Genomic DNA, 22948 nt, shown 5'->3' with positions numbered 1-22948 from the left:
ATGGTTGCTTCTCCCAAGGCCATTCAGACCTGAGTACTAGTCATCCTACTCAGCCTCTTTTCTAATTGATTTTCAGTTGTCATATCAGCAAGACTTTTGAAAGCCTGTGCCTTTCACATAGGTTGCATTTTTTTTTTGTAGCCACATGCATTTCCCTAAAATAATATATTCTTCAAGTTTAACTTAGCCAAAAATATATGTGATTACTATATGTTGTCCTGATCTGCTAGCCTTGTTGAAACTTATGTGTGCCTTAGTATCTTATTATAATTTGTAGGGCCTTCTAGAGGCCTTATCTCTGAAGAAAGGAAAGATGGAGTCTGTTCAGCTGGCTCTTCTTTTGAGGATATTTGGTTACTTGATCTTCTTGGGACATACTGTTCAACTCTTTTTCTAGTTGGTTGTTATGTGACTGTCAGTAATGATAAACTACTGAATGGACTGTTGCTGTGCTACTCTTATTAAATGTGACTGCTGTTGCTGATCAGACTTTGTGCTTCTCACGCGGTTCCTCCTCTCTGTGGTGCTATTTAACTTGCTCACAATTCTTTCTCTTCATGTTTTCTGAAAAGCAGACTCCCAAACAGGATTGAGTGTGTGAGATTTATTACAGAAAATGCCTGTGAGGAAACATAGAGGGGGCAGGTTAGAAGAGCCATCAGACCACAGTGCATGTCTGACCCTTGTAAAGGGGAGAGGGAAGGAAGAAACATTGGGTAAAAACATCTTATACTGTAGCCCAATTCTAAGAAAGTTCAGCTAGGCCTTTTGAGGAGACTTTAAGCCAAATTAAGCCATCAGTAGAATCCTGTGTCTCCCAGGAATGGGCCTTAACAGTATCCCTGCCCACTCAGTTACTGTCTGGGAGCAGCCTGTGGGAAGGCATGGCCCCAGCATGTCAAGGTGATGAATTCCAGTGGGGGCCTTTGTCAGTTACACTCTCCATAGCTGGAGATCTGAGAGGCATAGTCTCATGGCTGTCACACCTGCTTAAACAGATAGAGAAACAAGCATATTGATCTTTTATTTATTTGTTTGTTTATTTATTTATTTAATTTATTTTTATGCTATGTTAGTCACTGTACAATACATCGTTAGTTTTTGATGTGGCATTCCATGATTCATTGTTTGTGTGTAACACCCAGTGCTCCGTGCAATATGCGCCCTCCTTAATACCCTTCACCGGGCTGGCCCATCCCCCCACCCCTTCCCCTCTAAAACCCTGTTTGTTTCCTGGAGTTCATAGTCTCTTGTGGTTCATTTTACCCTTCTGTTTACCCCCCTTCATTTTTCCCTGCCTTCTCCTAATGATCTCCCTGCTATTCCTTATGTAGCACAAATGAGTGAAACCATATGAAAATTGTCTTTCTCTGCTTGACTTACTTCACTTAGCATAATCTCCCCCAGTCCCATACATGTTGATGCAAATGTTTAGTAATCACTCTTTCTGATGGCTGAGTAATATTCCATTGTATATATGGACCACATCTTCTTTATCCATTCGTCTGTTGAAGAGCATCTTGGCTCCTTCCACAGTTTGGCTATTGTGGACAGTGCTGCTATGAACATTGGGATGCATATGGCCCTTCTTTTCACTACGTCTTTATCTTTGGGGTAAATACCCAGTAGTGGAAATGCTGGGTCATAGAGTAGCTCTATTTTTAACTTTTTGAGGAACTTCCACACTGTTTTCCAAGTGGCTGTACCAACTTGCATTCCCACCAATAGTGTAAGAGGGATCCCCTTTCTCCACGTCCTCTCCAACATTTGTTGTTTCTTGCCTTGTCCATTTTTGCCATTCTAACTGCCGTAAGGTGGTATCTCAATGTGGTTTTGATTTGAAGTTCCCTGATGGTTAATGATGTTGAACATTTTTTCATGTGTCTGTTAGCCGTTCATATGTCTTCATTGGAAAAGTGTCTGTTTATATCTTCTTTCCGTTTTTTGATTTGATTATTTGTTTCTTGGGTATTGAGTTTGAGAAGTTCTTTATAGATCTTGGATACCAGCCTTTTATCCGTAGTGTCATTTGCAAATATCTTCTCCCATTCCATGTGTTCCCTCTTTGTTTTGTTGACTGTTTCCTTTGCTCTGCAGAAGCTTTTTATCTTGATGAAGTCCCAAAAGTTCATTTTTGCTTTTGTTTCCCTTGCCTTTGGAGATATGTCATGAAAGAAGTTGCTGTGGCCGATGTTGAAGAGGTTACAGCCTATGTTCTCCTCTATGATTTTGATGGATTCCTGTCCCACATCAAGGTCTTTCATTCATTTGGAGTTTATCTTTGTGTATGGTGTGAGAGAGGGTCAAGTTTCATTCTTCTGTATATAGCTGTCCAATTTTCCCAGCACCATTTATTGAAGAGACTGTCTTTTTTTCCGTTGGATGTTTTTTCCTACTTTGTCAAAGATTAGTTGACCATAGAGTTGAGGGTCCATTTTTGGAGTCTGTATTCTATTCCATTGGCCTATGTGTCTGTTTTTGTGCCAGTACCATGCTGTCTTGGTGATCACAGCTTTGTAGTATAGCTTGAAATCAGGCAACATGATGCCCCCGGCTTTGTTTTTCTTTTTCAACATTTCCTTGGTGATTCGGGGTCTTTTCTGATTCCACACAGATTTTAAGATTGTTTGTTCCAGCACTTTAAAAAACGTCATTGGTATTTTGATTGGGATGGCGTTGAAAGTGTAGATTGCTCTGGGTAACAGACATTTTAACTATGTTTGTTCTTCCGATCCATGAGCATGGAATGTTTTTCCATCTTTTTGTGTCTTCTTCAAAGTCTTTCATCAGTGTTCTGTAGTTTCTAGAGTATAGATCCTTTACCTCTCTGGTTAAGTTTATTCCGAAATATCTTACGGGTTTTGGTGCTATTGTAAATGGAATCGATTCCCTAATTTCTCTTTCTTCAGTCTCATTGTTAGTGTATAGAAATGCAGCTGATTTCTGTGCATTGATTTTGTATCCTGCCAAGTTACTGAATTGTTGTATGAGTTCTAGTAGTTTGGGGGTGGAGTCTTTTGGGTTTTCCACATAAAATATCATGTCATCTGTGAAGAGAGAGAGTTTGACTTCTTCTTTGCCAATCTGAATACCTTTTATTCTTTTTTGTTATCTGATTGCTGTTGCTAGGGTTTCTAGTACTATGTTGAATAATAGTGGTGAAAGTGGGCATCTTTGTCGTGTTCCTGATCTTAAGGGAAAGGCTCTCAGCTTTTCCCCATTGAGAATGATATTCGCTGTAGGCTTTTCATAGATGGTTTTTATGAAATTGAGGAAGGTACCCTCTATCCCTACACTCTGAAGGGTTTTAATCAGGAAAGCATGCTGTATTTTGTCAAATGCTTTTTCTGAGAGAACTATATGATTCTTGTCCCTTCTCTTATTAATGTGTTCTGTCACACTGATTGATTTGCTAATGTTGAAACACCCTTGCATCCCAGGGATGAATCCCACTTGGTCGTGATGGATAATCCTTTTAATGTATTGTTGGATCCTATTAGCTAGGATCTTGTTGAGAATTTTGGTGTCCATATTTGTCAGGGGTATGGGTCTGTAATTCTCCTTTTTGATGGAGTTTTTGCCTGGTTTGGGGATCAAGGTAATGCTGGCCTCATAGAATGAGTTTGGTAGTTTTCCTTCGGTTCCTATTTTTTGAAACAGCATTAGGAGAAAAGGTATTATTTCTTCTTTGAATCCCCAGGGAATCCATCAGACCCCAGACTCTTGTTTTTTGGGAGGTTTTTGATCTCTGCTTCAATCTCTTCAGTGGTTATCAGTCTATTTAGATTGTCAGTTTCTTCTTGTTTCAGTCTTGGTAGTTTATAGGTTTCCAGGAAGGCATCCATTTCTTCCAGGTTGCTTAATTTATTGGCATATAGTTGTTGATAATAGTCTCTTATGATTGTTTCTATTTCCTTGGTGTTAATCGGTATCTATCCCCTTTCATTCATAATTTTATTAATTTGGGTCCTTTCTCTATTCTTTTGAATAAGTCTGGCCAGTGGCTTATCGATCTTATTAATTCTTTCAAAGAACCAGCTTCTAGTTTTGTTGATCTGCTCTACTGTATTTCTGGTTTCTAATTCATTGATCTGTGCTCTAATCTTAATCAGTTGTCTTTTCATGTGTGGCATAGGCCTGTTCTTTTGTTCCATCTCCAGCTGTTTAAGGTGTGAGTATAAGGACTGCGTTTTAGAGTTTTCTCTTCTTTTGAGTAAGGCTTGGATGACTATGTATTTCCCCCTAGGACCACCTTTGCAGTGTCCCATAGGTTTTGGACTGATGTGTTTTCGTTCTCATTGGTTTCCATAAATTGCTTAAGTTTTTTAATTTCCTGGTTTACCCAAACATTCTTAAGCAGGATGGTCCTTAGTTTCCAAGTGTTTGAGTTTCTTCCAATTTTTTTCTTGTGATAGAGTTCCAGTTTCAAAGCATTGTGGTCTGAGAATATGCAGGGAATAATTTCAGTCTTTTGGTGTCAGTTGAGACCTGTTTTGTGACCCAGTATATGGTCTATTCTGGAGAAAGTTCCATGTGCGTTCAAAAAGAATGAATATTCTGTTGTTTTAGGGTGGAGTGTTCTGTATATATCTATGAGGCCCATCTGGTCCAGTGTGTCATTCAAAGCTCTTGTTTCTTTGTTGATTTTCTGTTTAGATGATCTGTCTATTGCTGAGAGTGGAATGTTGAGGTCCCCTACTATTAACGTATTATTGTTTCTATGTTTCTTTATTCTGGTTAACAGTTGGCTTATGTAGTTGGCTCCTCCCCTGTTGGGGGCATAGATATTTAAAATTGTTAGATCCTCTTGTTGGATATACCCTTGAAGAATAATTTAGTGTCCTTCTGTATCGCTCACTACAGTCTTTAGCTTAAAATCTATTTTGTCTGATATGAGAATTGCTCCCCCAGCTTTCTTTTGAGGTCCGTTGGCATGAAAAATGGTTCTCCATCCCTTCACTTTCAGTCTGGATGTATCGTTAGGTTCAAAGTGAGTCTGTTGTAGACAACATATGGATGGGTCATGTCTTTTTATCCAATCTGCAACCCCGTGTTGTTTTATGGGAGCATTTAGGCCATTCACATTGAGAGTGATTATTGAGAGATATGATTTTAATGTCATCATGTTGCCTGTGAAGTCCTTGTTTCTAAAGACTGTCTCTGTAAATTTCTGTTCTGTATCACTCTTGGGGTCTTTCCACTTTTATAGAACTCCCCCTTAATATTTCTTGTAGGGCTGGCTTGGTGGTCACATATTCTTTCAGTTTCTGCCGGTCTTGGAAGGTCCTTGTCTCTCCATCAATTCTGAATGACAGCCTTGTCTCTCCATCAATTCTGAATGGATCCTTGGCTGTATCTTTTTCTCACTTAGTGCTCTGAACATGTCTTGCCAGCCCTTTCTGACTTGTGAGGTCTCTGTAGATAGGTCTGATGTTATTCTGATGTTCCTCCCTCTGTACATAAGGAATCTTTTCCCTTGCCGCTTTCAAGATTGTTTCCTTGGATCTAAGATTTGCAAATTGTACTATTATATGTCGTGGTGTTGGTCTGTTCTCATTGATCTTGGGAGGGGGTCCTCTGTGCCTCTTGGACATGAATGCTTGTTTCCTTCACCAGATTAAGGAAGTTCTCAGCTACAATTTGTTCAAATATCTCTTCTAGACCTCTCTCTTTCTCCACCCCCTCAGGGATCCCGATAATTCTCACATTGGATCATTTCATTGAGTCTGTAATCTCCCAAAGCTTTTTTTCATGAAATTGAAGTTTTTTTTCCCCCATGTTACCTCTTTTTCCTTCTTTTCTATCATCTCATCCTCTAACTCACTCATTTGTTCTTCTGCCTCGTTTACCCTGGCAGTCAGAGCATCCAATTTAGACTGCATTTCACTCATAGAATTCTTAATTTCCGCCAGATTCGTTCTCATTTCAGCCCTTAGAGATTCTGTTTTCGTTAAAATTTTTCTCAAGCCTATATATCATCTTGATAATTGTTACTCTGAAATCCATTTCTGATGTCTTGGTTATATCCATATCCATTAGTTCTATGGCAGAGGCCACAGTCTTTGTTTCTTTCCTTTGTTGGGGGTTCCTCCTCTTAGTCATTCTGATGAGGTGTGCTTACGGGGATGTACAGAGTCCAAATTATTGACCAGGACCCAAGCAAGATGCCCCTGTATTATAGGGACCTTAGGGATGTGGGCTTCTTGTTCTTTCAACCTGTCTTCTGGGGGAGGGGCCTGCCACAGTGATACTCAGGCAACCCTGTTTGGGCAGAGTTTCCCTGCCCCCCTATGGGGGGGATGCGCTCAATGAGACTGGTTTTTTGGTGGGCTTTTTGTGCTCTGGCGGCTTTACATGGCGGCTTTCTGTGTCTCTTCTGAGAGTCTGAGCAGCAGTGACCGTATCCAAACCCCTGTCTCAGAACAGAGAGATTGCAGTTTGCTCTTCACTGAGCTCTCCAGGCCACACTGACTCCCTTTCCGTGGTGCTGCTAAGAGCACCGCAACGTCCCGGGTTGTGCACCCCACAGCCACTCTCCCAGTCCTCGCTCCTAGGGCCGGCTCGTCTCTGCCCTTTGTGGTTCTAACACTGCCGGCCACCCCCGGTTCCCATGCGCGCTCCCAAGCTCCTGGTTTCAGTCTGGTTTCCCCACTGCTACCAGTTTGCTAGTGCGGGAGGCTTCTGCCTTCCCAGCACCTGAGCTCAGCAGCTCCCTCCCCCTTCCATTTATCTTCCAATATCTGCATGCATACTCTCGGCTCCCCGCTTCATACCTTGAGACCAAGCGCCAGAGATGTTCTGTTTGTAGAGATCTGATGTATCTTCTACATCTCAGGCTGATTTCGTGGGTATTCAGGATGGTCTGGTAGATATCCAGCTCAATTCAGGGGACTGGTTGAAATAGGGTCCCCTACTCCTCTGCCATCTTCCCCCCTTCCCATATTGATCTTTTAAAAACATACTTAATAGATGAAACCCAGCACCCTGGGTTATTAGTACTTATTAGAAGTAATTTTCTAACTAGACATTTATTTCATTCATCTATTGTTTCAACTAACTTTTCATATACTTTAAGTGAATTTTTGTCTTCTAAGTATCAGCATTCTTGAAAGCAGTGTTGCTTTCTGTAAACAGTAAATGATCTATCAGTGGTTCTCAAACTTTAGCTGCATCAGAGTGCCTATTAAAACACAGATGGCTGGGTGCCACTCCCAGAGTTTCTCATTTCTTAGGCCTGGGGTGGAATCAGAGAACTGGCATTTCTAAAGTTCCCAAGTGATGCTGTTGGTCCTGGGATTGGATTTGCAGAACCACTATTCTATACCCATTGTGATTTCTTTCCTTGATATATAGAAGGAGTTACTTTTCCAGGAGTCTTGGTTCCATTTAGTAGGGAATTTTAACATAAAAGTTCAGCCAGTAGGTCTTAGAATGTACTTAAGAGCTGGTGGTAGGCAAATGTGCTTTTTACCTCTTTCTGAGTGAGCTAATCTTAACAGTGACAGAAGTGAGAGAGACAGGAAGATGGCAGTGGAGTAGGAGAACCCTAGGTTCACCTCAACCCACTAATACAACTAGATAACTGTCAAATCATCCTAAACACCCCAGAAATCAACCAGAAGACTAACAGAATGAACTCCACAACTAAAGGGAGAGAAGAGGCCACGCTGAAGAAGGTAAAAATTGTGGAGGTGTGGTCTAATGGAGAAACAGATCCTGGCTGCTATGGAGGGGAAGGAGCCACGGTTGTGGAGAAGGGCAGGGGAGATAGAAGCACACAGGGGATCACAGAAGTAGAACATTTCCCCAAAGCCTTTGGGCTGGAAAATGAGAGGGGCTGAATTTCATGAATTCTTGCAACCAGACGGGCTTAAAGCCTGGAGTTTTCAGTGTCACTGGGTTTGACTAGGATAGATCCTGGAAGGCACTGCCACACTCCTGGAGAGAAGGCAGGGAAACAACCCTGGGACGTACAGTATGGAAACATCTGAAGAGAGTCCAGGGCACAAAATGGGGAGATTTTTTGCTCTTCTCACAGCATGTCCCTGAGAGGTAGTATTCACGGAGACACCTCTTCAGGAGCAAAGGAGCAGGTTGGCGCCATTTCCCTCTCCTGCCCCTCAGCATAAACACAGAGCCACCTGCAAGGGCAGTGCAGCATGGATACTGTCTGCCTAACTTGCTTATACTAAGCACTCCCTGCGCTTTGGTGGAACTGCTTTTCTCAGTCATGCTTACCTCAGTCCCAGTGTGCCAGCCCCAGAAGACCAGAACAAACCCCTGCCCACACCATGTCTCCCAGCCAGAGAGTACTACAGGGCCTCAGTTCTGGTGGTGGTGGTGACAGGTCTCATTTCATAATCAGACCAAAGCACACCTGGTTAAAACACACCACATTTAGGTCAGGGACCAAACACTGCACACAGCAGGCAAGGAGAGCCTCTGCAGATGACTAGCCTGAAGGATAGAGCAGCCAAAACACAATAGCAGAGTGCACACAACCCACATCGGGGGCACTCCCTAAAGCACCAGGGCTGGGGCACTACATGACTTCTTCATAAGACTGTTATGTTCAGGGGCAGGAGACATAACTGGCTTTTCTAACACACAAAAGAAGGCAGACACTAAGAAAAAATGAGAAGACAGAAAGATTTATCCTGACTAAAAGAACAAAATAAGGCCACAGCCAAAGATCTAAGTGAAATAGATATAAGTAACATGCCTGATGGTTAATTTAAAGCAACAATCATAAAGATACTCACTGTGCTTGAGAAAACAATGGAAGACATCAGTGAGACACCACAGAGATAAAAGAGTTAAAAAAGAATCAGAGATGAAGAGTGCAATAAGTAAGATCAGAAATATGCTTGATGCAATGAACAGCAGGCTGGAAGACCCAGAGGAACGAATTAATGACCTAGAAGACAAAGTAGTGGAAAGCAGTGAAGCTGAACAAAAGAAAGAAGAATTATACAATGCAAGAATAGACCTAGGGAACTCAGTGACTCTATCAAAGTCACTGTATCAAAGTTGATACATATTCAACGTTTCCGTTATAGGAGTCCCAGAAGAAGAAAAGAGAGAGAAGGGGGGCAGAAAATTTATTTGAAGAAATAGTAGCTGAAAACTTTCCTAATCTGGAGAAGGAAACAGACATCCAGATCCAGGAGGCATAGAGAACTCCTATCAAAATCAACAAAATGGGCCACACCAAGACATACTGTAATTATATTTGCAAAATATAATAATAAGAAATATTCGAAGCATTAAGACAAAAGAAGTCACTAACTCACAAGGGAGAACCCATAAGGCTAGCAGGAAATTTTTCAGCAAATTTAGCAAGCCGGAAGAGAGTGACATGGTATCTTCAAAGTGCTAAATAGGAAAAATCTGCAGCCAAGAAGATTAGCTCTACCCAGCAAAGCTATCATTCAGAACAGGAGAGATTTCCCAAACAAAACTAAAGGAGTTCATGAGCACTAAGCCAGCCATGCAAGAAATATTAAAAGGGACTCTTTGAGTGCAAAGGAGAAACCAAAAGTGACAGTATATAGGCAGGAAGCACAATTTCTGTAAAAAAAAAAAAATCAGTCAAGGGATTCACACAAAAAAAGGATACAAAATATAGCATGTACCTAAAATGTGGGGAGGAGAGGAGAAAAGAATGGGTTCAATTTTTTTTTTTTTGAGAGAGAGAGAAGGAGAGATAGAGAACAGCAGGGAGGAGGGTCAGAGAGAGAGGGAGAAGCAGACTCTCCACTGAGCAGGGAGCATATGTGGGGCTCAATTCCAGGACCCTGAGGTCATGACCCAAGCCAAAGGCAGACACTTAAATTTGGGTTCAAATTTAATCGACCATCAACTTAATATAGACTACTATTTGCAGAAGAGGTTATATACAAACCTAATGATAACAATATCTCAAACACCACTAATAAACCTGCAAAGAATAAAGAGGAAAAAAAATCCAAATATATCACTAAAGAAAATCAGCAAACCATGAAAGTGAGAAAGGCAAGAAAGGGTCTGAGAGAATATCTCCAGGAACAACCACAAAACAAGTAATAAAATGGCAATAAATACATATGTATCAATAATTTGAATGTAAATGGACTAAATCAAAAGACAATCAAAAGAATAGGCTGTCAGAATGGATAAAAATCAAGACCCATCTATGTTGCTGCATATAAGAGATTCATTTTAGACCTAAAGACACCTGCAGATTAAAAATGAGGGGGATGGAGAAACATCCTGCAAATGGATGTGAAAAGAAAGCTGGAGTTGCAATACTTACTAAACAAACTAGCTTTTAATATGAAGACTGTAACAAAAGACAAAGAAGGACACTATATAATAATAAAGAGATCAAGAAGATATAATAATTATAAATATGCACCCAGCATGGGAGCACCCAAATATATAAAACAATAACAAACATAAGGAACTAATCAATAACACGATAATAATAGGGGACTTTAATACACCACTTACATCAATGGACAGATCATCTAAACAGAAAATCAACAAGGAAACAATGGCCTTGATGACATATTGGACCAGATGGATTTAACAGATATATTCAGAATATTCCATCCTAAAACAGCAGAATACATATTCTTCCATTCCCCCCCCCTTTTTTTTTTGAGAGAGAGAGATTGAGAGAGAATCTGAATCAGGCCCTGTGCTCAGCGTTTGAGCCCAATGCAGGGCTCAGTCTCACAACCCTGAGATCATGACCTGAGCCAAAATCAAGAGTCAGATGCTTACCTGACTGAGCCACCCAGGCGTCCCAGAATACACATTGTATCAAGTTCATATGGAACATTCTTCAGAATAGATCACATATTAGGACACAAAACAGGCCTTAACAAATAGAAGATTGAAGTCACACCATGCGCCTCTTCTGACCACAACACTGCGAAACTAGAAGTCAACCACAAGAAAAAAATTTGGAAAGACCGCAAATACATGGAGGTTAAATAACATGCTACTAAACAATGAATGAGTCAAATAGGAAATAGAAGAAATTAAAAAGTACGTGGAAACAAATGAAAATGAAAACACAATGGCCCAAAACCTTTGGGATGCAGCATAAGCAGTCCTAAGAGGGAAACATATAGCAATACAGGCCTCAAGAAGCAAGAAAAATCTGAAATAAACAAGCTAACCTTACACCTAAAGGAGCTAGAAGAACAACAAATGAAGCCTGAAGCCAGCAGAAGGAAGGAAATAGTAAAGATTAGGGCAGAAATAAATGATTTGGAATTAAAAAACAACAGAACAGATCAATGAAACCAGGAGCTGGTTCTGTGAAAAGTCAATAATATTGATAAGCCTCCAGCCAGAGTTATCAAAAAAGAAAAAGGACCCAAATAAACAAAATCACAAATGAGAGAGAAAATGTAACAGCCAACACCACAGAAATACAAATAATTATAAGAGAATATTATGAAAAACAATATCCCAACAAATTGGACAACCTGGAAGAAATGGTGAAATTCCTAGAAACAAATTACCAAAACCGAAACAGGAAGAAATAGAAAACTTGAACAGACTGATAACCAGCAAAGAAATTGAGTCAGTAATCAAAAAATTCCCACCATACAAAAGTCCAGAACCAAATGGCTTCACGGGCGAATTCTACAAAACATTAAAGGAGAGTTAATGTCTATTCTTCTCAAACTATTCCAAAAAATAGAAAAGGAAAGAAAACTTCCAAATTCATTCTGTGAGGCCAGCATTACCCTCATACCAAAACCAGATAAAGATTCCATTAAAAAGGAGAACTATAGGCCAATATCCTTGATAAACATGGATGCAAAAATTCTCAATAAAATACTAGCAAACCTGATCCAACAATACATTAAAAAAATCATTCACCATAGGGTGGTTGGCTGGCTCCATCAGTGAAGCATGCAACTCTCAATCTCAGGGTCATGAGTTCAAGCCCCATATTCGGCATGGAGCCTACTTAAAAAAAATCACAATCAAGTGGGATTTATTCCTGGGTTGCAGTAGTGGTTCAATATTTGCAAATCAATCAATATGATACACCACATTAATAAAGGATAAGAACCATATGATTGTTTCAATAGACAAATAATTTGACAAAGTACAATATCCACTCATGATAAAAACCCTCAACAAAGTAGGTTTAGAGGGAACATACCTCAACATAATAAAGGCCATATATGAAAAACCCACCGCTCACATCATCTTCAGTGGGGAAAAACTGAAAGCCTTTCCCCTAAAGATAGGAATGAGACAAGGATGTCCACTCTACCCACTTTTATTCATCCTACTGTAAGTCCAGCCACAGCAGTCAGACAACAAAAAGAAATAAAAGACATCCAGGGGCGCCTGGGTGGCACAGCGGTTAAGCGTCTGCCTTTGGCTCAGGGCGTGATCCTGGCGTTATGGGATCGAGGCCCCACATCAGGCTCCTCCACTATGAGCCTGCTTCTTCCTCTCTCACTCCCCCCTTGTGTTCCCTCTCTCGCTGGCTGTCTCTATCTCTGTCGAATAAATAAATAAATAAATAAAATCTTAAAAAAAAAAAAAAGACATCCAAATTGGCAAGGAAAAAGGAAAAGTTCCACCATTTGCAGATGACATGATACTATATATAGAAAACCCAAAAGACTCCACCAAAAAACTGCTAGAATGGATACAGGAATTCAGTAAAGTCTCAGGATACAAAATCAGCATACAAAAATCTGTTGCGTTTCTATACACCAGTAATGAAGCAGCAGAAGGAGAAATTAAGGAATCAATCCCACTTACAGTTGCACCAAAAACCATAAGATACCTAGGAATAAATCTAACCAGAGACATGGAAGACCTGTACTCTGAAAACTATGAAACACTGTTGAGAGAAGTTGAAGATGACACAAAGAAATGGAAAGATATTCCAGAATGCTCATGGATTGGAAGAACAAATATTGTTAAAACGTCCATACTACCCATACTACACATTTAATGCAATCCCTATCAAAATACCAACAGCATTTTTCACAGAGCTAGAACAATCCTAAAATTTATATGGAGCCACAAAAGACCCCAAATAGGCAAAACAACCTTAAAAAGAAAAGCAAAGCTGGCAGCATTACAATTCTGGACTTCAAGTTATATTACAAAGCTGTGGTGCTCAAAATAGTATGGTACTGGCACAAAAATAGGTACGTAGGTCAATGGAACAATTGAAAACCCAGAAATGAACCCACAGTTTTATGTTCAATTAATCTTCAACAAAGCAGGAAAGAATATCCGATGGAAAATAGACAGTCTCTTCAACAAATGGTGTGGGGAAAAGTGGATAGCCACATGCAAAAAAATGAAACTGGACCACTTTCTTATACCATACACACACAAGATTCAAAATGAATTAAAGACCTAAATGGGAAACCTGAAAATGTAAAAATCTGAAAAGAGTGTACAGGCCGTAAATTCTCTGACATCTGCCTTTGCAACTTCTTTCTAGGTATGTCTCCTGAGGGAAGGAAAACAAAATCAAAAGTAAACTCTTAGGACTACATCAAAATAAAAAGTTTCTGCACAATGAGGGAAACAATCAACAAAATTAAAAGGCAACCTACAGAATAGGAGAAGATACTTGCAAATGACATATCCAATAAAGGGTTAGTATCCAAAATACATAACTTAAAAAACTCAACACCCAAAAAATGATAATCCAATTTAAAAATGAGCAGAAGAGATACAGTTGGCCAATAGATACATGAAAAGGTGCTCAACATCACTTATCAGGGAACTGCAAATCAACTACGATGACCTACCTCCTCACACCTGTCAGAATAGATAAGATCAAAAACAAAGAAGCAATAGGTGTTGGTGAGGATGTGGAGAAAGGGGAACCCTCTTGCACTGTCGGAGGGAATGCAAACTGGTGCAGCCACTGTAGAAAGCAGTATGGAATTTCCTCAAAAAAGTTAAAAGTAGAACGACCCTACAATCCTTCAATTGTACTACTCTAGGTATTTACCCAAAGAATACAAAAATATGAATTCAGAGGGATACATGCACCCTGATGTTTATAGCAGCATTATCTACAATAGCCAAATTATGGAAACAGCCCAAGTGTCCACTGACTGATGAATGGATAAAGATGTGGTATGTATGTATGCATGTGTGTGTACATATGTGTGTATCTATATGTATACACACACAGATATATACACACGTATGTATACAATGGAATATTACTGAGCCATAAAAAATCTTTCCATTTGCAACATCAATGGAGCTAAAGTATAATGCTGTGAAATAAGTCAGCCAGTGAAAGACAAATACCATATGATTTTACTCTTATGTGGAATTTAAGAAACAAAACAAACAAGCAAAGGAGAAAAAAAAGGCAAACCAAGAAACACTCTTAACTAGAGAACAAACTAATGGTTACGAGAAGGAAGGTGATGGGGGAGGAAGAGGTAGGTGAGATAGGTGATGGGGATTAAGGAGTGCCGTTGTGGTGATGAGCACTGGGTGATGTGTGGAAGTGTTGAATCACTATATTGCACACCTGAGACTAATTATACTATATGTTAACTAGTTGGAATTTAAATAAAAACTTTAAAAAGTGACAGAGTTGGAAAAGATATGTCCTATTTAAGGTGATGAATTCCCAGTGATTTTTCCAATTTAATATATTGTTACAGTACCCTACTTATAAATTTATTTTCTAAATTTTTTTGAGGGGGGGATCCTGTGGGAGAGAGAGATACTAAGCAGACTCCCCGCCCAGTGTGGAGCCCAATGCGGGGCTCAATCTCACAACCCTGAGATCATGACCTGAGCCATAATCAAGAGTTGGACACTTGGGGCGCCTGGGTGGCGCAGTCGTTAAGCGTCTGCCTGTGGCTCAGGGCGTGATCCCGGCGTTCTGGGATCGAGCCCCACATCAGGCTCCTCCACTAGGAGCCTGCTTCTTCCTCTCCCACTCCCCCTGCCTGTGTTCCCTGTCTCACTGGCTGTCTCTATCTCTGTCAAATAAATAAATAAAGTATTAAAAAAAAAAAAAAAAGAGTTGGCCGCTTAACCAACTAAGCCACCCAGGCGCCCTGGAACCTACCTTTTTTTTTAAAAGCATGTGGTGTCATTATCCATTAAGAATCTTCCACGTTTACAACTATTATTAGACTGACTAAACTATCTCATCATGAGTCATTTTATGAAATTTGAGGTTCCGTCTGACTGAAGTGGAGTTTGTATTTATCACATATGTATTTTAGGTCTAACTGACCATAAGATCATCTTAACAGCATCTTCAAAATGGCTTTACCACTTAGTCTTTGTCTAAAGCATTAAGTTCTAATTTTGTACTTCAGTTTCTAAGTAGATACTAAAATTATTCATGAAATACTTTTTTAAAGAACTATTCGGAGATTATGATTGTGAATATTTTAGTGATTTTTATCTTTATGTTACAGGGATCAAATGTCTTTCCTCCTTTGGTCAAAAATTGGAAGTTTCCTGGCTGTTGGAACTGTTAAAGGAAATTTGCTTATTTATAATCGTCAGACATCTCGAAAGATTCCTGTGCTGGGTAGGTTATAGCTGGAAACACTGCTCAATATTTGAGATGCTTTACATAAATGTAATGTTTTACTGCCTCAGATTTTTCTGATATTGCAAGGGAAATTGTGTAGTAGTAAAACTCCCCTGGTCAAACCTTGTATCTAGCTAAACTGTAAGACCCCTCTTCACTGTCTTCTAAGAATTACCGGGCCACATAGAATGGTTGCTCTAAGGTCAGCCTATGCCTTTGGACACCAGAGCATTAATAGTGAATTGTACCTGTGGACATGGAATTGCTCATGTGCATATCGACATATTAGCAGATAGACTGAAACATTTGGTGACTGTTTTGGTCAGAATATATCTAGATTCTTAATTCTGACCCCTTACTCTCTCCAAACACCAATTTAGTCTAGGTATGCACTGCGAGTTATATTTGGCTCAGGGTATATGGCTAGAGGTGGTTCCTTGTTTGACTTTGGTTCAGGCTCTCTGATTCCCTCAATCTCTGGTCACTTAGCATCTGCCCTCTGAACACCCAAGAAGAAACAGATCGATTCTTTTTCTTTCTTTTTTTTTTTTTTTTTTTTTTTTTTNTCTTTTCAATTATTATAACATCATGCTGATGAGTGGTGAAACTAGTAGGCTTAATTATACCCAGGTAGCCAAAAAATTATAATTTATTGTTAAGGAAGGAATTAAACTCTGGAAATAAGAGTGCCCACAGAATACTTGAGAAAGTGCCTTTCAGTTAAGGACACGTAATTATTTCATTTTTTTTCACATATATGTCTGTCTTTAATATTTCTATTTTTGGTGCTCCAGGCAAAGGTAATGCCATTGATCTGTTTGAAAAACTAAACAAAACATTTTGAGTTAAAAAAATCAACTTTCACCATGTAAATTGACTATTTGACTTCAGTGAGGGATTTTTTTGTATCCCACTTCATCCGTCGGAATACCCTACCAGTTAACTTACAGGCCTCAGAACACTTGACATATAAGAAAATAATTTGTCAAAGCATGATGATTTTGTGTCAGGTTATTTGTCACATATACATGACTTTATAGGTGATCTTTGTATTTAACATGAATATTGAGTCTCGTCTCAGTCATTTATTCATTGTGTAAAATGGGCCCGAAGAGATTCAGGTTAATTATATATCTTAGGTCCTTTAGCTAAATACATAGCTGCCTCTCTCAGAGTTGGTTATGGCTTGTGGCTCTGCTTTTTTTCCTTTTAAATAGCTCACTTTCCTAAATCCAAGCCTTTCCACTCTAGAGAGCCCCTGCGTGGTAGCATGACCTGCCGGCATTTCACAGTAACTACAAGCAGTTAACCTTGTTGAATCTTGCACTGATTTATTTCCTTCAACTAGACTACATATAGACAGTTCTCATGTTGCATGGTTTTCATATACATGAAATTCATTTACTGTGGTTTAATTAAATATCACCAGTCCCCCAATAACATGGTTCAAACTTCAGTTATACCATAGTAGATTAACTGTGAGTTAATATTATTTAAATAAGTCCGTACATGTTAAGGGCCCAGAATACTGGGAGTAGGCACACAGAACAGGTTAACTGTTCCTGATGTTAAGGCTAGCCTGAGTTCTGAGCACTGGAGGCAAAGAGGCCACAAGCTATACAGGAAGGAGGAAGAAGAGATTTTCTTCTCCCTTTCTAGGGTATAGAAAGAAGTTTGTTGTCGGCATTTGCCCACCTCTCTTCATGCACTTTTTCCTTACTGACGCCTGTTTCTTTGGGCCCAGTTCCAATGTACCACAGAAGTCCCTTAATCTGTGATCACTAAACTCTCCTACATCTCAAGTGTCTTCTCTGAATGGTCCCTTCGCTTTTATGCCCTGGTCTCCTGATTTGAAATGCCATGTAAATCCTAACTAGTCCCATATTTCTCTCTTCCTATCTCAAGACTCGTCTATCCAACTGCTTATTCAACATCTCTGATGAGATGTCCAGTAAACACTTCAGATTTAATCTCTAAAACCCTTTTGACTCACAGTTGTCCCTCTTACCATTGATGACATCCCATCCTTTTAGATCTTCAGGCTAAAACCTTAGCATCATCCTTGACTCTCCTCTTTCTCATGCCCTCCATATCTAATTTGCCAGAAAATCTTGTAGGCTCTTCCTTCACATATTTCCAGAATCCAGCCTGTTCTCACCACCTCTCCTGTTACCACTGTGTGTGAGCCTCAGACATCTTCCATGTGAATTTCTGCAGTCTCTGAACTGGTTTCCCTGCTTCAGCTCTTTCCCCATTATACCATATTCTCAACCTAGGGGCCAGAGTGAGCTTTCTGCTCAGACCTTTCTAATGGCTGTCCATTTCACCCAGAGTCAAAGCCAGAGTCCTCACAATGGCCAGCCAGCACCCATATGACCTGGCCCTTGCAAACTCTCTGATGTCATCTCAGACTCCTCTCTTCTTATTTCCTCTGCTCCAGCCACACTCTCCTCCTTGCTGAGCCTCTGACACACCAGGACTCTGGCCTCCGGGTCTACTCACATAATAACTGCTTATTTAGAGCCTACTTCCAGCATAGTTCTGTAAGGGGTAGAAAGAATAAATTAATATGGTCTCTGCTCTCAAAAGCAGCTAGAGTAACTAAACTTACATTGCACTTTCTATACGTCTGGCGCTCTTCTAAATGCTTGAACTCGTTTGATCCTCAGCTCTATGAAACACGCCCTACTATTAGCTCCAATTTATGGATATGTGACTAAGGAACAGAAGTGTTAAGTAGCTTACTCAGTGTTTTATAGTCAGTGGTGGAGCCAAGATTCAAATCCAGGCAGTCGGGCTCCAGAATATGTATACTTAACCAGTCTACTCCTCATTGTAGAATTAATCATGAGACTCAAGGATTTATCCATCCCAGGACCTTTGACAAATGCACCCAGTGTCAAGTGTATGATTTCCACCCCAAAATTCAGTTTTTGCACCGGCCAATTCCTCAACGAAAAAGTTTCCTGATTCTTATTGCTTCCATCTAGTATCACTTACTAGTTTAGTGACTCTGTTCTTAACACAAGTCTCACTAAGGTGCATTCAGATTTGCACCTCAGCGTTATCAGAAATCATATGTGTTCGAGTTTTACATGAATAGCCAAAACTGTGAATGCTAAGTCTGTTTATACCAAGGGTCTACCACACTGTGAAGCTGAGTGTAGTAAAGATAACTTGAGTGCCTTGGGATTTGCTGCTCTTAAGACATTATTGTTACGGGTTTGGTTCTATGGTAAGCAAACTTGTCGAGGAGCAGAGTATCTTTTCACGTAAGGCCCATGCTCATATCCACATAAATAGTTGAAAAGCAGCATTGCTCCTATATACTGTTATGTTGCTTTAGAACTTGGTAATAAACTTCTAAATAAGTTTGCTGAGACACTAACTGCTTTGATGGGATTTAATATTCCTTGTCTGTTTAATATCGACAGCATATTACCTAGACTTTCAGATTGACGTCACAGATCTTTTAATTTTTTTGAGAAACCCATGTGTCTGTACAAAAATCATCTCTTTTTCAGGAAAACACACTAAGAGAATCACATGTGGATGTTGGAATACAGAAAATCTGCTTGCTTTAGGTGGTGAAGATAAAATGATTACAGTTAGCAATCAGGAAGGTGACACGATAAGACAGGTAATACAGTAACATCTTTGGTCTGATATATTCAAAATTTTCCCTGAAATAAAGTTTGTCTACCAAACTAATCTATGAGATTTTTAAATCTCTGTGAGATATGTATGCAATAACTTCATATGCTAAACAACAAAAACTGTTCTTTTTACGTATTAGAACACGCTCTGTGGTTATAGCCAGGCTGTATATTTGTGAGATAACTTACTTTATATGTGTATATTCATAATATAAATGTAAATAACTGGACTCAGAGTCTGGTCTGCCTGATTCTAAAGCTCATACCTTTAACTGATATGTTAAATTTCTTCCAAACTAACCCTAATTAAATTTAGTTTTAGGATTAAAGTTTACTACTGTTCAAATTTCCCAATTGATTAGCTTTTCAGTGGCTCCTTAAGGGAATTTGTATTACCAATAGCTACTTCATAATCTCATCAGTGGGTAAATTTTACTTTGGACTACCTGGCTTATGATTTTGTATTGCTGGGGTAATATTGACTAGCAAATTCTTTGAATGCCCACTAGGTATATGGCACCATGCTTTGTACTTTAGAAGAAATATGAAATATAGTCCTGTATTAGTTTTCTATTGCTACATAATAAATTACCCCCCAAACCTAGCAGTTTCAAAATGATATACATTTATTGTTTTATAGTTTTTGTGGATGAGGAATGTGGGTACAGCCTAGCTGCATTAAGGTCTCACAAGACTGCATTTTATTGGTCAAGGCTGGAGTTTCATCTGAAGGCTTGAGTGGGAAAAAAATCTGTTTCCAAGCTCAATCACGTGGTTGTTGACAAGAGTTCAATTCCTTACAGGTTGTTAGGCTTAGGACCTCAGTTCCTCTCTGGCCATTGATTAGAAGCCCGCCTAATTTCCTTGCCACACAGATCTCTCCGTAGAGTGCCTCACAACATAGCAGGTGGTAAGAGCATGAGAGCAGCCATTCAAAACTCAAGCCACAATACAATCTCTTAATAAATAACCTGATCTCAAAATTGTTTTTGCCATATTCTGTTATGTAGAAGTGAGTCCCTACATCCAGCCTACACTCAGAGGGGTAGGGATGAGCATTACACAAAGAAACCAGGAGGTGAGGATCACTGTGGATCATTGTAGAAGCTGCCGACCATAGGCCCATATTCTCAAGAAGACAGAACTAATCATGATAAAACACACACAGCCTTATATGATGGACGTATTTTGTAGTTTAGCTTACAAGTTCTGTAATATCTGAGATGGAGGAGCTCAATGCAAGTTATATTATGAGTCTTTAAAAGACAGATGCTCTGAGTCAGTCAAGGTATAGGATAAATTTTGTAATAGGTCCAAAATTACAAGGGCTCTAAGAACATGGTAGTTCAGGTGGTTTTTTCCTCTTTCTCATGGAACAGAGACAGGTAGGCAGATCGTCTTTGTGTCACTGCTTCACAAGGCTGTATCCAGTCCCAGGTGCCTTCCGTCTTGTTGCTCTGCCATTTGCAAGGATGTTTTGTCCTCATCTGCATAGTTACCTGCACCATATCTGCACTTCCGCTCCAGGGAAGGGAGAAAGAGAGGTGGAGTGCAAGAAATATTTAGAGGACCTAGTATGGAATATGCATTTATTATTTCCTTTCATATCACTAGAACCTAGTCATATACTCACACCTCACTGCTGCCAGGGAGGCTGCAAATTTAGTCTCTGGAGGGAATCGTGTGCCCTACTGAAACTTGGTTTAGTGGATACCATAAGACATTTAACAGTCTGTCATTCAACCCTAGCAAAACAACGTGGACAGAGATAAGAGGAAAAACTTATAGCTTGTTCATGGCTTGTTCAAGAGTGGCTTGACTGAAGATAAGGGCTTTGAGAATTTATGGAAAATAAGGCTGAAGAAGAACATTGGTTCCTGTATCCGGAAAGTGCTGAAAGTTAGGCAGAAGTAACTCAACCATGTTGAGTAGAACCATAGCATGATTAAACTGGTTCTTAAAAATATTTTCTAGAAACCTAAAATTTTGATCATTCTATTTTGGTGCCATTTTGCATTAGAATGGTAGATATACAAGTCCAAATGCTTTAGCTCCCCACTCACACTTATATCCATATCAGACATCATCAGTTGATATTGGCATTTTTTTTCCTCCACTGAATCAAGACATGGCTTTACAATATTTTGCTATGCAACATTCCAGGAAATCACTACATTCAGCCATTACATACATACAAAATAGCTATTTCCCATTTCTGATCTCTAAGAAGTATGCTTCTAGAATGAGACATACTATTTAAGTTGTCATGTAGTAAGCAAAGCATACATTAAAAGTATTGCTTTATTTGGTGTTGTCTCTGAATTGCTTTGACTTTCCTATTCTGCAGATCACTCCAGTGTTATTTGTGTGGATTTATTTTTATTTATCCTACTAAGGACTTGTCTTGTTCCTTAAATCTGAAGATTGCTGTCTTCCATCAATTCTGGAAAATTCTGTCATTATCTCTTTCAGTATTACCTCTTGCCCATTCTATTCCGTCCTCTGGAATGTCTGTTAGACATACATTGGACCTTCTATCTCTTTATCTCTCTCTTTTTAAAAAAATATTTTATTTATTTTATATATGCAGAGGGAGGAGCAGAGGGAGAGGGATGAACAGACCCTGTGCTGACTGGGGAGCCAGATGTGGGGCTCAATCTCATGACCCTGAGATCATGACTTGAGCCAAAACCAAGAGTCAGATGCTCAACCAACTGAGCCACCGAGGCGCTCCTCTTTATCTCTCTCAGTATCTATTTTTTTGGTCACTCTGTGCAGCCTTCTGGATAATTTACTTAATCAATTTACTCTTTCTTCAAATTTGTCTGGCCTCTATCTTATTGAGGGTTATTTTATTTTATTTTTTAAAAGATTTTATTTATTTATTTGAGAGAGAGAGCCAGCACAAGCAGGGGAGAAGGGCAGAGGGAGAGGGAGAGGGAGAAGCAGGCTCCCCACCAAGCAGGGAGCCTGATGCAGGGCTCAATCCCACCTGAGCCGAAGGGAGATGCCCAACTGACTGAGCCATCCAGGCACCCCTGAGTTTTTTTATTTTAATGATTCTACTTTTTATTTTTAGAAAGTACTTTGGGGCAAAATAGGCAAACAGGGTTAAGAGGTGCAAACTTCCAGTTATAAAAAAAAATAAGTCATGAGGGTATAATATACAGAATAGGGAATATAGTCAATAATATAATAATTTTATATAGTGGGATAGTAACTAGACTTACCATGGGGATCATTTTATATATAAATGTTGAATTACTATGTTGTACACCTGAAGCTAATAGGATATTGTATGTCAAGTATACAGTTAATCCCTCAACAACATGGGTTTGAACTGTGTGGGTTTACTTATATGTGGATGTCTTTTGATAAATACAGTACCGTAAATGTATTTTCTCTTCTGATTTGCTTAATAACATTTTATTTTCTCTAGCTTGCTATATTGTAAGAATAAGATATTTAATATACATAACATACAAAACATGTATGAATTGAGTGTTTATATTACTGGTAAGGCTTCCAGTCAACAGTAGGCTGTTAGTACTTAGGTTTGGGGAAAGTCAACATTTTACGTGAATTTTCAACTGTGTAGGGGCTCAGCTTCCCTAACCCCCACATTGTTCAAGGGTTAGCTGTACCCTTAATAAAGAAAGGTACTTTGTAGTTCTCTAAAAAACCTGTCTGGACTTTTTTTTTTTTTTTTGAAGTCTTTTGTTATGAGTCC

General features: G+C 39.4%; 1 protein-coding gene across 4 annotated transcripts in view; it reads left to right on the top strand.

The window, feature by feature from the left end:
- Positions 1 to 22948, top strand: part of WDR19 (WD repeat domain 19) — a 107000-nt gene that overhangs the window by 8707 nt on the left and 75345 nt on the right. For all 4 annotated transcript variants that reach the window (XR_002143878.2, XM_011232244.3, XM_019805882.2 and 1 more), the window contains exons 5-6: positions 15444 to 15559; positions 19087 to 19202. Coding sequence is in view for 3 of the 4 variants with exons in the window: in XM_011232244.3 (XP_011230546.2) it covers positions 15444 to 15559; positions 19087 to 19202 (232 nt within the window). In the remaining variant the exon portion in view is untranslated. The remainder of the gene's footprint in view (positions 1 to 15443; positions 15560 to 19086; positions 19203 to 22948) is intronic.

Source organism: Ailuropoda melanoleuca, chromosome 11 (genome assembly GCF_002007445.2).
Source record: "Ailuropoda melanoleuca isolate Jingjing chromosome 11, ASM200744v2, whole genome shotgun sequence".
NCBI lineage: Eukaryota > Metazoa > Chordata > Mammalia > Carnivora > Ursidae > Ailuropoda > Ailuropoda melanoleuca.
This window is presented reverse-complemented; position numbering and strand designations above follow the sequence as displayed.